The 16,317-nt window shown below is 59.9% G+C and overlaps 1 protein-coding gene across 1 annotated transcript in view; it reads left to right on the top strand.

Annotated features, from left to right (window-relative positions):
• GBA2 (glucosylceramidase beta 2) overlaps window positions 1–12,517 on the top strand; it is a 25,635-nt gene extending 13,118 nt beyond the window's left edge. The window contains exons 9-18 of the mRNA XM_019518284.1: window positions 873–998; window positions 1,874–2,058; window positions 2,188–2,292; window positions 3,096–3,203; window positions 3,637–3,788; window positions 3,979–4,085; window positions 4,201–4,343; window positions 4,532–4,647; window positions 11,328–11,519; window positions 11,601–12,517. Of these exons, the coding sequence (XP_019373829.1) occupies window positions 873–998; window positions 1,874–2,058; window positions 2,188–2,292; window positions 3,096–3,203; window positions 3,637–3,788; window positions 3,979–4,085; window positions 4,201–4,343; window positions 4,532–4,647; window positions 11,328–11,519; window positions 11,601–11,810 (1,444 nt within the window). The 3' untranslated portion in view covers window positions 11,811–12,517. The remainder of the gene's footprint in view (window positions 1–872; window positions 999–1,873; window positions 2,059–2,187; window positions 2,293–3,095; window positions 3,204–3,636; window positions 3,789–3,978; window positions 4,086–4,200; window positions 4,344–4,531; window positions 4,648–11,327; window positions 11,520–11,600) is intronic.
• The last annotated feature ends 3,800 nt before the right edge of the window (window positions 12,518–16,317 follow it).

Raw genomic sequence — 16,317 nt, 5'->3', positions numbered from 1 at the left:
CCCCCCCCCCCCCCCGGCAGTCCCCAGATCCTGGCCCTCCATCCCCTGCTCCCATATACTTACCTTCATCTGGCTATTGGGGCTGCTCCCATAATCCTGCCTGGCTGCGTGCTGACCGTGTCCCAAGCAGCCCCTTGCAGGCTGGAGCGCTGCCAGCCTGCAAGGGAAAACCCATGCTTTCGTGCATTGTTATGGCACTTGCTTGCAACCGTTTGAAATATTCTTGTGACCTATGGGTTGAGAAATGCTGCTGTAACGGATCTCCTTGGGCTCAGCCCGGGGCAGTTGCCTTGCCTCATGCAGGGCACAGTGGGCACCGGTATTGTGGTCCTTTCTGGCATGGACAACAGTGACTCTAGTATCTCCTTGTACTGTTTTGCTCCTCATCTGGCTGCCTCAGCTTTGAGACACCGGCTCTGTGCCACACAGCTCCCAGTGTCCGCAGCACAAAGGGAGAGCCAGAGGGTGGGGAATCCTGCCGGGCAGGGTCAGCCTAGCCTGCAGCCGTGGCTCGCAGGTGACGCCCCGTGGCCAGGCCGGAGAGGTGCAGTGCCCCATCCCGGCTGTGCAGCACTGCAGCTGCCTGGTGCCTTGAGAGAGCACAGTCCCTACCCGGGGGCAGCGACCCGCCTCTCTGCCCTGCTGCTTGGTACTGGGGCAGGGTTGAGCCCGTTGCCCTGGAAAGTGGAAACCCGCTTGGTGGCAGCGGTGGGGTCCTGGCCAGACTCCGCCCGTCCCAGCCAGTGCAGGGTCTTTTCTGGGGCAGCAGGTAGGTGCTCTTCCACCTTCCCTGCCCAGACAGGCTGGGTTCAGCAGCCGCTGGCTCCCTCCCTTGTGCCGGGCTCGCGCTGAGTGGTCTGTCTGTCTTGCAGGCGGTACACACGCTACTTCGGCAGCAGCGGTGATGCTGGCCCTGCCCTTTCCCACTATGCGCTGATGCACTACGAGCAGTGGGAGGAGAAGATCGAGGCTTGGCAGAAGCCCATCCTGGAGGACAGGTATGGCCTGTAGGGACCAGGGACTGTGCGGGCTGTGGGGTGCCTGCTGGGCAGGCAGCTCAGATCTCTGAGCCAGGGAAGAGGAACCTCTTTACAGGGCACACGGAGGGGGTTTGCTGGGGGACCTGGGCTTTGTTCAGCTACTGACCCCCTGCAGCATGGGGGAGAGCCCTGCATCCCCCCAGCTTGCTGGCCAGCCCCCCAGACCTGCAGCTCAGGGATGTACATCCTCCCCTGCCATGTGTGGGTGCAGGGAAGTCGGAGGGGGGCCGCAGTGTAACCATGGGCACGTCATGGGACGACTGCACTCCCCTCGTCCTGGGCCGGGAGCCCCGTGCCTGGAGCAGGAGGGTCGGTGCTAGACCTGGAGGCTGCAGGGCCTGGTCTCCCTCTGTGCATTCCCTCAGCCCCAGAGCCCAGCTGTCTGGGGCTGGGCCGGGACCCAGAGGCTTTGCTGCTGAGTGGCAAGAGTGGGGCCTCAAACCACAACCTGTCTGGGCCACCCTGGACCCGGCGCGCAGAGCTGCTGCGATGGGCTGTGCTCCGGCTGTCAAAGGCCTGGGGTGGACAGGGCCCTGCCAGCCTCAGCCGTGCGCCCCTCCCAAGTGGGTGAAGCTGCTGCTCCGTAACTCCACGAGCTGAGCTGTGCATGAGCACCCACTTTGCAGCTGCCAGAGCTGGGCGTGGGGCTCTGTGCGTCCCTCGGCCGTACGCTTTACTCTCTGCATGCTGCCGGCCAGGTTACACAAGCGTGTGTGCCTTGCAGCGTGCTCCACCCCCAGCGATTTCAGTGTGTGCAGGGGGGCACGGGCGTGCTAAGAGGTGTGGCTCTGGGCACGACTGCCTCCGTGGCTGAGTGCCCCCTTGCCCCTCAGCCAGCTGCCTCCCTGGTACAAGTCAGCCCTCTTCAACGAGCTGTACTTCCTGGCGGACGGCGGGACGCTCTGGGTGGAGCTGACCCCAGAGGCCTGCGCAGAGGACGTGCAGGGCCCCGGGGGGGCAGGCCTGTCGCAGCTCTTCCCCGTCTTGCAGGAGTACGGACGGTTTGCTTACTTGGAAGGTAACTGCTGGCCCGGGCACCCTTCTCCTTTGCCTCGATCCTGGGAGCTGCCAGGGCAGGCCCTGCCCTCGCTGGGTGGGAGGGGAGCTCTGGCCAGCCCCTCCCTCATGGTCTCCGTTGGGTCCCCAGGGCAGGAGTACCGCATGTACAACACCTACGATGTCCACTTCTATGCCTCCTTTGCTCTCGTCATGCTGTGGCCGAAGCTGGAAATCAGCCTGCAGTACGACATTGGTGAGCATTGCCCGGTCCTGGACCCCCACAGACACGCCGGCCAGCAGTGCAGCAGCTGTGCTGGAGGAAATGAGTGCGGTGCTGGACTGCCGGTGCCCTTGGTGTGGAGCCTTTGCGTCCCCCCATCACTACCTGGATGGGGCACTGCTTCCCCACCCCAGGGCGCTGAGCTGTAGCAGCTCTGTGCCTGCTTCCCTGAGGGAGCCTGGAGAGCAGGGCAGGTTCTGCCCGAGCCCATGGGAGGGTTGTGCACGGCTGGTTCCCCCCCTCCCCGGCCCCCAGAGGGGAAGGAAGTGAGGCCAGGATGTCCTGACTTGGCCAGTGGTCATGGTGTCTGAAGGGTGGGAGAGCAGCCGTGATGCAGCCACTCCCCCTTCCCAGGGGCTGCCGGAGGGGCTCAGACCCACTCTGCTGTGCTGGCCTTCACTTATTTTGCTGCCTCCAAGCTGTATGAACAGAGCAGCATGGGGTGAGGGACCAGGCGAGGGCTCTGGATCTGGGCCCTTGGGCTGCAATGGTTGGAGTCTGCAGCCCTAGCCTAGCCTGGGGGTCCTGTGACACCCTCGGACAGGAGCCTGGGGCAGCCTCTTGATCTCGTGCCCTCCCCAGGAGTGGTCCTAACACAACTCGCCCCCCAGCTCAGGGCCACGCACCTGAGTCAGCCCCTGCGCAGCAGGCTGAAGCCTGAGGCAGGCGTGTGGCGGGGACGGTGGGGGCACGAGAAGGCCCCTTGGTGCTCCGTGGCAGGCGTGTCACTTGGAAAGCGTGCTAGCTCCTTGCTTGCTGACCTGTGCTCTCTTTAGCTGCCTCAGTGCTGAACGAGGACACGCAGCCCCGGCTGTACCTCATGAACGGGCAGACGGCCAAAGTGAAGCTGAAGAATGTCGTGCCGCATGACATCGGGGAACCCGGTAAGGGTCCTTACCCTGTGTAAGGGCTGGGCAGTCCCATGGGGCTGTTCCCAGCAGCCTGTCCTTTGCTCCGAGCTCCCAGCCAAACACGTGGCTGTTAGGGAGCGTCTCCTGAGACCCAGGGACTGTCCCTCTTCCCCCAGGCGTGCTGTGTGGGCAGGAGGATACTTCTGCAGGTTGGGGGTGTGAGTGGGATAGCACACGGACATATGGCAGAGAGACCTTCCGGGGGGAGCCCCTTCTGCAGGGTGTGCCTGGGGGGAGTGGGGCGGGAGAGCGCCTGTCTCCGTGGCAGCTCGCTGCATCGCATGTGGGGGTGCCACCGTGACGTGGACCAGCTGGGGTGTGGGGCAGGTACAGCCATGGGGCGCCTGGTCCCAGGAGGCCTCCAGCAGGTACGGGGTGCTGCAGCTGCCCTGTGCTTGGTGCCCAGGTGACGAGCCGTGGCAGCGCGTCAACGCCTACCTGATCCACGACACGGCCAGCTGGAAGGACCTGAACCTGAAGTTTGTGCTGCAGGTGTATCGCGATTACTACCTCACCCACGACTCCACCTACCTGCAGGACATGTGGCCTGTCTGTCAGGTACAACCGGCTCCTGCTCAGCCCAGACGGGCCGCATGTGATGCGGAGCAGGCCGGGGGGAAGGCAGCTTGCAGCGGGGCAGGAACGGGCTTTCATCTCCCCCGGGAGACACCCATCCTCTCTGGAAACGGAGATGGCCCTGGCAGGGCAGTGGGTGGGAAGCAGGACTGAGAATCTGTCCGTCCCGTAGGCAGTGATGGACTCTGAGCTGAAATTCGACACCGACAACGATGGGCTTATCGAAAACGCTGGCTTTGCCGACCAGACTTATGATGCGTGGGTGGCAACTGGAGCCAGGTGAGCATCCTGGGGACTGGGGCAGGGCAGGTGACCGAGTCACCAGTGCGGACAGGGTGGGGAGGAGGGCAAGGCGGGCACCAGCAAATTGGCCTCCTCTCCTCTGCTTTGGCAGTGCCTACTGTGGCAGCCTGTGGCTGGCAGCCGTCTGCATGATGTGCAAGATGGCAGAGATCCTGGATGATGGCGTGGTCCTGCACAAGTACAGAGCCATCCTGCAGAAGGGCTCGGAGGCCTTTGAGAGGCTGCTGTGGAACGGTGCGTCTGGGCAGGGTGGCCGAGCCCAGCCCATCTCGGTGGGCGCTGGGTTGCTTGGGGCGAGCCTCTGTCTTGCACCCTGGGATGCAGGCTGTGTGCGAGCAACCCTTGATGGTATCGTGCTATGGCGTGGTGTGGTGTTGCTTGGCGTGGCAGCCCAGGAGCCTGACTCTGTTCTCACTCCCCAGGCAAATACTACAATTATGACAGCAGCAAGGGCATCTGCTCCTCCAGCATCATGTCGGACCAGTGTGCAGGCCAGTGGTTTCTCCGGGCTTGCGGCCTGGGCCAAGGGGAGTTTGAGGTGAGAGCCCCTGTGAGGCCCTACTGGGGCAAGAATCTGCATCCAGGGGTGGGAAACGTCTGGGGCTGCAAGTGGCCTCCTGGGTCCTGCCTGCTGTGGGTCAGAGGAGTGCAGGGGACTGGGCCAAAGGGAGCCAAGAGCTCCCTCCTGCACCCTGCACGTTGGGCACTGGCAGGAGGAGGGCAGCCAGCAGCACCCTGGGCTGCTGTGTCAGCTGGATGCCAGCTACCTACTGGGTCACAGGATACAGCTACAACTGTGCAGTATCTAGCAGGCTCCTGTGGGTATCTGTTCTCAGCACAGCAATATGCATGACAAGCCAAGCAAAATTACAAGTACAATTCATCGGGAGGAAAAAATGAGGTGGGAGCGAAGATGGGAGCTGTCTAAGAACCAGTTATCAGATGGCCAAAGCCCCACCGCTGCGCAGGAGAAGAGTTGTTGTTAAAGCCCGTTGTGGCGAGGAGGGGAAGTGAGGTCAGCAGTTGGAAATAAGCATGTGTGTAGCAGTGCAGATGAAGTGGGGGGAGGCAGCGGTCAACGCGGGCTTGAAGGGTGGAAAGGCGTCAGCCCCATTACAAGAGGGTGGTGAAATTCTTAACGACAGGGCAGGAAAGCAGGAGCGGTCGGTGTTTGGGAAGAAGCAGGGAGGACTTCTCAGTCCAGTAGCAGGACAGCATCTATTAGGATCATTTCTGCCTTTGTGCGAGGCTGTGATCAGCCCCTCTGGGAGCCAGGTGCCTGCAGCCAGCTGGCTGCCTTCGGCTTCTGGACACAGCTGGGAAGGGCTCAGGGACTTCTGTAAGGCCTGAGTGAGCTCAGCTGGAGCGGGGAACTGGACGGAGCAGGTGGGCTCCTGAGGCAGGCTCCGGAGAAGAGGGCAGGCGGCCGGGGCCTGATGGGCGCGTGCTTGAATAACAGCCTGGGGGAAGAGTCTGTCTCACCCCTCCCCAGACACGCAGGCGTGCTCTTCATGCTGGGCATGCTGTCACTGCTCCCTGAGCCGACAGACGAGCTTCAGCCTGCTGTCAGTTCCCTCCTGTTAAGAGCAACATCATCGTGCTGGCCTCTCTTTTCTTCCCTTTTCTTTTTTTTTTTAGGCACTTTGAGCTTTGCAGGTGACCCTCCTCCTCCCTCCCCAAATAAATGAGTATTTAATAACACCGTGAACTGTGAGGCGTGCCCAGGGGCTGATGGAGAGTTGCTCTGTGCCTCTTCTCAGAAGGGGTGAGCAGGCTGAGCCTGGTGACTGCAGCCCAGGCTCAGTCCCAGGCAAAATAATGGAAAAGCTGACTCAACTGATGGGGAATTAAAAGCTGTGCATATAATTAGCACTGGTAGCACAGGCTGAGGAAAAGCAGGGGTCGTCAAACTAAGCCAGTCAGGTTCTGCGAGGAGGTTACTGTTTTGGTGCTAGAGGGAACTGCACAGATGTAGCGGGCTGGGATTTCTGGGAGGTGGTTGACTTGGTTCCCCAAAAGTTCCGGTTACAAAATCAGCACTGTTGATGTGCGCTTTCCAGGCATTCAGACGGAGCGTGAATTGGCCAACCAGCGCATCTTGGAGCTGTTGGCAGTGGGGAATCCACACCCACTGAGAGGATGTCTCCAGTAGCTCTTTTGCAATGAGCACGATGCCCAGCACTGTTCAGCAGTGATCTGGGAGCAAGTGTAGAGATCACTGCTGATGAGTAGAAGTTGCTGGTAACATGCAGGCTGGAGGGATGGAAGAGAGCAGGGGGAGGGCAGCCCTGCGCTCCGGTCTGGATTGCTCGGTTTGCTGGGCCTGTTTAAACTGTTTCTTGAATGCAGAGCCCTGCACTTGGGGCCTGGAAATGCAGGACAGGCCTGCAGAAAGCTGGTAGGCAGCCCTCTGGGAAAAAGCAGTGAATGGAGAAGGAGTCTGCCCAAGGAGCTCACCCAGGAGGGACGCGGGGAGCAGGAGACTGTGTGCATGGTACTGGGACCCTGGTGCGGGTGCTTGGCGTGCAGGTTCTTGTGGTGTTGTTTTCCCCCCTTTCTCTCCTCCCTCTCTTTATCCTTACAGCACAGATGTGCTCCAGGGAGCAAAGGAGGCACAAATGGAGGCTGGGTCAGCTGTTGCGACTTATGTGGGTTGTGCCGTGTTCATATTTCTCTGGAGGGTCAGGAGCACTTCATCTGCACCATGTGCAAGCTGGTGTGTGCCCTGAGGGGAGAAGATTCACAGATTGGAAGCAAGGGTACCCACCACGCTGCATTGCATCCGGGACCAGGAAGATGCCTTGGAGGAGAGTTACAAGAGGCTGGTATTGGAGAGGCCAAAGGGCAGTGAGGAGAAGTGGCAGCATGTGACTAAAAGACGGAGGCCCCCAGGATTGAGGAGGGGTGGACTGAAGTCAGCAATTGCTTTCGAACCCTGCGGTGGAGCTGCTGAGGAAGAGGCAGAGGAGAGGACATCTGCAGGCACGAGGCAAGGGAGGCAGCAGCCTGGACAGCAGGAAGTGCAAGGCCCCAAGGACAGGGGCGCCTGGATCACAGCACCAAGAAGGAAGAGAAGAGCAGGGTGGCTGGTGACTCCCTTCTACGAGGCACAGCGCCACCAATTTGTCATTCATATTTGGGGGCTCAGGAGGTGTGCTGTCTGCCTGGAGCCCAAATTCAGGACGTCGCAGAGACAGCCAAAGCTCGACCTCTTCCTGCTTGCCCTTGTACGGACCAACAGTACTTCCAGGAATGACACTGACCAGATCAGAGGCGACTATGAGGCTCTTGGAAGAAGGATTAAGGAGTGTGGAGCACAAGTGGTGTTCTCATCGATCCTTCCCGTGGCAGGCGGGGGTCCAGGCAGTGAACGCGTGACTGAGATGGTTGTGTCGACATGAAGGCTTTGGCTGCTTCAACAATGAGCGGATGTTCTTGGGAAGAGGGCTGCTATCAAGAAATGAGGTCCATCTGATGAGAATGGGGATGAACATCTCGGGGTGTAGTCTGGCCAACCTTGTAAGGGCTGTACTAGGGGGATGGTGATCGAGCAACAGAGCACAGTCCAGAGGGGGAAGGGCTCGAGGGGGAAAGGACTCGAAGAAGCGACTGGGCTCTGGCAAAGGGTTGGAGAGCTACAGGACTGCAACAAACAGAACAAAAGGGGAGTGAGGAGTCAAAGCGCAAAGTACATCTGATGCGTGTATACAGATGTGAGAAGGGGGAATAAACAAGACAAGCTGGAAGCTGCAGCCTGTGGAAGGACCGCGGTCTGATTGGCATTGCTGAGACCTGGTGGGACAGCCCTTGGGACTGGACCGTGAACACGGAGGGTGACGCTGTCTCAGGAGGCTCCGCTTGAAGCCACCTGCCGTGGGCCCATGGCAGAATGGCAGGCGGTTTCAAGTGGAGTCCCACGGATCTGTCCTGGGCCTGGTGCTGTTCAACGTGTTTGTCAACGATTCGTTTGCCGGCAGAGAGAGCTTCTGGAGCAAGTTTGCGGATGACACAAAACATGTTGGAGGATGTGAGCACAATTCAGAAGGGTCTCGACAGACCGGAAAGCCAGGTTGGGGCCAACAGGATGTGGTTCAGTGGAGAAAGGCAAGGTGCTGCACTCGGGAGCAGTAATCTTAAACACCAATACAAAACAGGGGACACTTGGCTGGATGGCAGCACTTCGGGGTCTTGGTATATCACAGGCTCAGTACAAGTCTGCAGTGTGATGCAGCCGCACAAAAGGCCAGTGCAGTTTTTGGCTGCATCAGTAGGAGCATCGTGTGCAAGACACGGGAGGTGATAGTGCCTCTCTGCTCAGCACTGGTTCAGCTTCCTCCTTGGCAGGGGGCATGACCTGTACCTGGGATTTCTTGAGTGTCTGTTGACGTTTCATGGAAGCAGGACGCTGCGTGCCGCCGTTCCCCTGCTTTGCCTGAGCGGGGTCGGGTGCGAGGTCTGTGCTGTGTCAGGGTTGGGGGCAGTCTTATGTAGAGTGTAGGCTGTAGTTGTATGGGGTGGTTTGGACACGGCTGATCCTGCCTCAAGCAGGGGGTTGAACTAGATGAAACCTCTGCAGGTCCCTGCCAGTCCCACGGCTCTGGGACTGCAAAGGCTGGGGATCCTGGGGGCTGACAACCAGGCAGGGGCTGGTGCAGTCCTTGGACGCACAACCAGGGACCAGGCTGGGGAAGTGGGGGTGACCTGTCTGGCGCTGGTGAGACCCGCACTGAAAGGCCATGTGCAGTGCTCATACGCCCGTGTTTTAAGGGTGCTGAAGTGGGACAGTGGTGGACAGCTGGACTCGGGGTGGGGAGGTCACCTGCTAACGGCAGCTCCGTCAGGGCTGAGCACAGTCCCCCACCGCTGTGGTGCCGTGTCATCCTCCTCACCACAAACTTGCCTGCTGGTGTTGGACACCCGGAGGCATTTCCTCCCCATGTTGAAGTTTGAGAGGCTGGTCCAGGACTGGTCATCCGATGAGCAGGAACTGTCTTCTGGCTCTGGGCTTAACTGCACAAATGGCTAGTTTGTCCCCATCTGTTCCTGTGCCGAGTGTCCTTTAACTCTGCTAGCTCTCCTCCCACCCAGGCGCTCACAGCCTGCAGTGCTGACAGGTGGCAGCTGGGCCCTTTGACCAGCCCGGATGAGCAAGCCCAGCTCCTCTGGTTTCCTCGTGGAGACCGGTCCATTTCCCATCACGCTCGCAGCCCTTCTCTGCACTTGCTCCCACCTGAGTTCCTCCTTGCTCGTGGGCGACTAGAACTGCACACGCCTTGCAGGTGCCTCACCGGTGACCTGAATGCTTCACGTTTCCCCCTGGAAATGCCTCGTCTGTCCTGGGGTTGTGTTGGGATCCTAGCAGAGCAGGGCTGGAAGGGACCTCAAGGTGTCGCGTTTAGTCCAGCCTCCTGGTCAAGGCAGGATCATCCCTTATAGCAGTTCTCAACCTTTTTTGTACCAAGACCCATTTGTAAACATCAATGGCCAGTCCTGACCCTGTGTCCTTCACTCCCGACCCCCAGGCCCCAGCCCTCCAGTGTGTGGGGTGGGGGGGCCCCAAGCAACTCTGCCAGCCTGCAAGGGAGAAGCCACAGTTTCCTACATTTTTCTCTTTTAAGGAGAATCCATTTTTAAAATTTGTTTGTGATCCTTTCATATATTCTCACAACCCACGGGGTGAGAAACGCTGGACTAAACCACCCCAGCCACGTGTCTGTCCAGGATCCCACCACTTCTCTAGGGGCCTGTTCCAGTGCTGGACCCCTGCAGAGCCAGGAAGTTCCCTCATCTCCAGCCTCAATTTTCCCTGCTGCAGCTTGAGGCTGTTGCTCCTAGTCCTGCCCCTGCGGCCACAGAGAAAAGCCCCTTCCAGCCTTTCTGTAATCATCCTTCAGGTAGTTTGAAGACTAATCAGGCTTTGTTCATGGCTGCATCATATCAGTGGCTCGTAGTTACGATGCGAATGACTAATACCACAAGGTCTTTCTTCTCCTCTGTGGTTGACGAGTGATGAGCTCCTGGCCCCTAGTAGAAATCCTGACGAGTCCCCAGGTGCACAGCTGTGCATCCAGTGCAGCTGAATCCCGGTTCTTCCCGTGATGCTCTGAGGGCGAGATTGTCCCCTCTGGCCTTCAGCGTAGCACCAACCTCAAGGCTCAAGCGGTTACTCTGGGACCGAGCTCGAGAACTTGTGTTTGCCTGAAGCCTCTTCCAGAAAAACATTGGGCTGGGAATTGAAAATACCAAGAGGTGGGGATGCTGCCGCCTCCTTCGGCAGCTCCTTCCAGCAGTTCATGGCCCTGACACTTGATAAAGATTGTGCCTTGTTTTCCATGGGAAGGTGTTCAGCTGCTGCTTCCAGCTGTTGCTTCTTGGTGCTCCTTGTTTCCCTGCTCAGGCTGAGAGCTCTGGCACCCAGTGTCTCCACTCTCTGTGCAGGTACTGACGCCACAATCGCTGCCTCCGTCAGTTTGCTTTGCATGAGCTGAAGGGCAGCTGCTTGCTAAGTCCCTGCCCAGTGTCTTATCCAACCCTTCACCCATGTTTTGTAGCTCTTCAGTCTCCTTGTTAAAACGCAGGGCTGTAGGCCTGACACCCCCAGCACCGCACCAAAGAAGTACATACAGACCCCTGCTCCCGTGTCACGATCCTGCGGAGCCCCATGACTCTTCCCCCGTAGATCCTTCTCAACTTGGTTCTCTCCGTGCAGTGCTGCTTTCACGTCTGTCCTCCCTGCACACAAGTCCTGGGAGTATTTAGTGCTCCAAGAGGTCCCCGTCCCCATCAGGAGCTGGCCTGTGCGTTTCTAGCATCTGTTCCTCTGACACCTCTGTCACTCCCTTCACCACTTTATGACCCAAGCCAGGTGTGTTTGGCCCTGTTGAGGAACTGGGCCCCAGTCTAGCAGGGAAAGGCAGAATGAGACCCTGTTAAAGCCAGACACATTCAGATCAGAAGCAGGGCGTAGAGGGTGCATCTCTGCGAGTCGGGTCCCAAGCAGGAGCACATTCTTTATGTCCAGCTGCCCCGAGGCCTTTCTGGAAACAGCTTTCATTGCATGCCGTGGTTGCCTCTGGGCTGCGTGGCAGCTTGGACTACACGGTGTGTTGGCTTTGAATTCCCTGCAGAGTCCTGTCCCTTGCGCACATGCGGGGCGGCAGGCTTGGGACCCTGGGTTCAGGGTGAGCGTGACTGATGGCTACGTGTCTGTCCCTGCAGGTTTTCCCCAAGAGCCATGTCCTCAGTGCACTGAAGACAATCTTTGAAATGAATGTCATGGGCTTCTCTGACGGCACGATGGGAGCTGTGAACGGCATGCGGCCTGACGGCATCCCGGACACCTCCAGCGTGCAGTCCAACGAGGTGTGGGTCGGTGTGGTGTACGCCCTGGCGGCCACCATGATCCAGGAGGTGAGTGCGGCGGCTGCGTCCCCGTGGTTCTCCGCGGGTGGCCAGCACGCGCTGACGCCTCCCCTCTCCCCTGTGCTGCAGGGCCTGGTGCAGGAGGGCTTCCGCACGGCGGAGGGCTGCTACCGCACCGTGTGGGAGCGGCTGGGCATGGCCTTCCAGACGCCCGAGGCCTATTGCCAAAGGAAGCTCTTCCGGTCGCTGGCCTACATGCGCCCCCTCAGCATCTGGAGCATGCAGCTGGCCCTGGAGAGCAGAGCGGGGCGCACGCCTGACTCCCCCACCCACGAGTGAAGGCACCACCAGGCTGAAGCCGGGAATTGCTGCTGTTGCCCCAGGCTGGGACCCTGCTGGAGGGCAGGCGCTGCGCACAGGCCGCCTGTGCCGGGCCCGGTCCGGGCACTGCCCCTTTTAGAGCTCGTTTTAATTGCTGTGTCCTCCCTCCTGCCAGCCGCCCCTCGTGTGCTCCGGCAGTTAGCGGGCCCCTCCTGTGCGAGGCGTGGGGGGCGGTGTGGCTCGGGGGGGATCTGGGGGCCAGGGCTTAGTCACCCCTGGAAGTCCCCCCCCACCTTCCTCAGGGGACCTGCAGGGCCTGGCCCAGGGGCAGCGAGCTGGAAGCCATCCTCCCCTTGTTCCAGCAGCAGGGCCTACGGGACCCGCTGCCTGGAGGGGAATCGCCCTCTCCCCAGCACAAGGCCCCCGACTCCCATTCACTGCAGCTGGTCTGGGAGGGGCAGCCAGGGTTGCTCAGCATGAACCATACCCAGGGGAGTGCTCTCCTCCCCCCACCCCACCGCACCCCACTGCCTGGCCTCCGACAATCGTCCTGCGCGGCCGGGCTCCCGGACGGCAGGTTGGGCCTGTGCATCTGCCCCAGGCCTCCCGCGCCGGCTCTGCACGGAATCGCAATCAGTTCTGGTCTGTCGGCCACAGGGGAGCCACTTTTAGATGCAAAGTGATTTTAATTTAAATTCATAATAATAAAATACTATCTGTGCACAGCCCTGTCCCGCTTGCGGTGCTGCAGCCTGTGCTGCCACAGCTAGGGCCAGGCTCTCAGTCGATGAGTTGCTGTCCGCAGGGCTGATACTGGAGGGCAGAGCTGGCCAGGTACAATGGTACAGGGTGAAGCCAGGGCAGAGGTGCTGCCTGGGGCAAACAGAGTTCCCCCACCCCCTGGCAGTGAGCCCTGCAGGGTCTCTGCAGCCACACATGGCAGGATCAGCATTGCCGAGATGTGACCTTGTGAGGTACCTCCCTGCCCTTCCTTTTGCTCTCTCCCAGGAGAGCCGGGCGTACTGCAGGGGCAGTACTGGAAGCCCAGCCAGAAACTCCTGGCATGATGGACACACAAGAAGGGCAAAAGACAGATGTGGCTGCACATGGAGTGTCTGGGATGCCTCCACGCCAAAGGAGCTGCTCAACAGCTACTCTGCCTCCATCTTCACAAAAAAATGACCAGTCCTGGAGGGGCTGCCAGAGGAAGTGGGAAAGCACCTTTGGTGCTGACAGGAGGCTGCAGACCAATGGCTTGAAGTTGCAGCAAAGGTTTAGGTTGAGATCAGGAAAAAATGTTTTCAGTATTGGAGCAGGGAGGCTGTGGGAGAGGCCAGGGGAGCGGGACCCTCCCTCACTAGAGGTGTTCAAGGAGAGGTTGGGCAGCTGCTGGGTGGGGATGCTCTAGACCAGTGTTTCTCAGCCTATGGGTTGTTCCCCCTAGCCTGCTCCTGTGGCCCAGCGAAACCCTGGGCATCCAAACCCCAAGACTTGGGCCTGTCTGCCAAAGGATCTGGAAGTATCTGAAGCCTGAGGACAGGGTGGAGGGTGCTTACTGGGAGTAGGGTCACATACGGTTCTTGAGTGACTCGCAGATTTGGAAGTGATTTGGCTGATTTGACTTGAGACGTGAAAAATTTCCCTTAAAAATAAATGAGCATGAAGAGGTCCTGAACAAGCTTTAAAAACAGGTTCTTTAAAGGAGAAAAACATGGGAAACTGGCTTTTCCTCTGAAGGCCGGCAGGGCTCCAACATGCAAGGGGCTGCTCAGGGCCCCTCTGCTCCACGCTGGGGGGGCTCACGCCTGGGGCCAACAGGTGAGCGTGAGGTCCGTGCTGGCCCTCGATGTTTACCAGTGGGTCCTGGTACAAAAGAGGAGAACTGCTGCTCTAGGCACAGCGAGACCTGTGCTCTGTCACGGGGATCTCCCAGGCTTCTGGGCTGTGCTGCTGCCCCCACACACGGGCGTGTGCTGGGCCAGGCCTGATCACCATGGCCTTGATCAGCAGCATCTTGCATGACTCCCCCAGGCTCCTCCGCATGGCTTAAACACTGCCTGGAAACAGCAGAGCGAGGCCAGCATGGCCTCACAGCCATCACACCTAGTCCTGCCCCAGCTCCAGGCAGGACAGTCCCTGTCTGACCCATCCTTGTCTGGCCTGTTCCTACCACCGCGCCATGGGCCCAACCCCCAGGCCAAACGCTGAGCGCGCCCAAGCCTGCCCCAGGGTGAGGGCCGGCAGGGTCCTGCTGGTGCAAAGGGTGTTTGATGCACTGAGGCCTTGGCCATGGCTATGTTTGGTGCCCACGTACCAGCTAAGCCCACAGTAGGCATCACTCGGGCTCCTGCTATGGCCACAGCCTGCACTTGGCAGCACGGCTGCAGTCTGCACCTGGGCAGAGCAACCTGCAGCTTTGCTGGGGCCATGGTCCCTGCTTATGCTGGCTTCCACACCCCTTCTGGCACTGCCAGGGCTCCTTGACATGTCTGGCAGTGGGGCTGCAATACGTGGCCCAGGATGGGCGCTGTGGGGGCTTTTCCCAGGCCCTGGTTCCTGTAACCACAATGTCCAGGGGACCCAGCTCCTAGCAGGACCCAGCTGCTTGCACAACACCTGGGGCAGCTGGGCAGAGCTTGGGAGCTGTAAGCCAGAGCTGCCACCTGTCCCAACCAGTTGCAGGCAGGAGGGATGCGGGCTCCTCCCTGCCCCTCGAGAAGCATGTGCCACTGCCTGGTGCCAATGCAGCTGGGCCCTGTGCTCACAGTGCAAAGTGCATGTCCCTGCAGCCAGCACGTTTTGGACTTCACCCAGGCTGAGGCTCACATTGGCACAGCCTTGTCCCCATCCCCAGGCTGGGCTGCAGCAACACTCAGCACCTCTGAGAGAGGCAAAAAAATCCCAAGGTCCCCTGACCTCTCTCCTGGCTCCCAGTGTGCAGGAGTGTTTTCTGGATCCTGTCTAAACCTGCTTTGCATGACAGTAAATGGAGGAGAGGATGCTACTTGCATCAGGCAGACCTGTAAACTCATCTAGATGAAGGCCTGACAAAAAGTGCCCCTATTTGCAAAAACCCTGCAACACAAATGTTATATTTAGCCCCCAATTCTCTGCTGCTTGGGTCCCCAATTAGCCTTTCCGCTTGTTTAGCCACGCTAGGTACCGGGCACAGCCAGGCACTCTCTCCAACTCCTTTCTTGTTTAGTAAACAGGCAGCACTGGTGTTTTCCTGTACAGCCACATGGAATCCCCCAAGTCTCCATCCTGCCTTACCTGTGCCACAAAGGAGTCGGATGCCTTGGCCAACTCCTTTATGACACTTGGATGCGAGTTTTCCAGGCTGGCTGACGGATTTTGCAGTGGTAGAACCTGTACTATGCAACAGGCTGTGCCTAGGGACCTCACCCGAAGCTTTATTGCTACTCTGGCCATGGTTGTGATGTGCCTTGCACCCACCCCACTCAAAACCCAGACTCCAGAAAGCACAGAGAAGACCTCAGAACCTGCCGCTTGCTAGAAACCATGAGGTCCGAGGGCCTGATGCCCAGACCCAGAGTGGGGGCAGGGTGCCTGGGCCTGAAATGCAAGCGCAGCCGGCACACAAGTGGCTGCAGAGGGAGCAGGGATGGCTCTGGATGACCCCTGGCAAGGCTGAAACCTTGGGATCCTGCTGCAACAGGGTTCATGAGCAAGGCAGGGCCATGCCCAGGGATCTGGACCTGATGCTGATCTCATGCCTGGGACCCCTGTGCAGTGCCAGGGAGGAACCCAAACCGACCCCGCAGCCACGGGTGACTGGTGCCTCTTACGACTGCCCCCCCAGACTCAGAAGCTGGTGGTGGCAGCGAGGATGGGGCTGGCGAGCACCCGCAGAAGCCACTGGTGGCGTTGGCATTAGCGGGGACACGTGCCCCAGTTGCCCATGCCCACAGCAATGGGCTGGTGCAGCTGCAGGGCAGCACCGACAGGGAACAGCGCATCCAGCCAAAGGGCTCTGGGCCTGGGTGTGAGCCCAGCGATCAGCTGGCCCTCCCGGCAGCGGGGCCTAAAGCCAACCCCTGGGGGTGCCCGTGCTTGAGGCTCGGGGGGCAGCGCTCCTTTCTGTGAAGAGGGCAGTGCTCTTGTGGGCCCCCGCCATACTCACTGCCTGTGGGGGATGCCCCACTGCTCTCTGCTTCTTGGCCCTGTCTGCTTAGGATCTCGCCTGCTGGACCTGTGGCTGTGTCCCCTTGGCAAAGGTCTGCCTGGTGCATCCTCAGGGCGGCAGGATGCGGCCCAGCAGTGCCCTGGGAGGGCTGAAAGGCTGAGACAGCGAGACATCTCCACCTGTCCTTGCGCCACAGAGATGCGGGCCCGTGGGCGATTGCTCCCCAGCTCCCACAGCCGTGGCGGGGAGCGAAAGGGGCTGCCAGCTTTTGCCTCCTCCCATCCCTGGCACGTCCTCGAGCCGCAGGGCAGAGCGGGGGTAGCGGTGAAGCAGGGGCCGAACTCGGCGCAGACCCCAGGACCCAGGCGCAGGGCAGAG

This window comes from Gavialis gangeticus, unplaced genomic scaffold, assembly GCF_001723915.1.
Source record: "Gavialis gangeticus isolate Ggan-Ray unplaced genomic scaffold, GavGan_comp1, whole genome shotgun sequence".
Classification (NCBI taxonomy): Eukaryota; Metazoa; Chordata; order Crocodylia; family Gavialidae; genus Gavialis; species Gavialis gangeticus.
The sequence above is the reverse complement of the archived record's forward strand: the minus strand, read 5'-3'. Positions and strand labels throughout refer to the sequence as shown.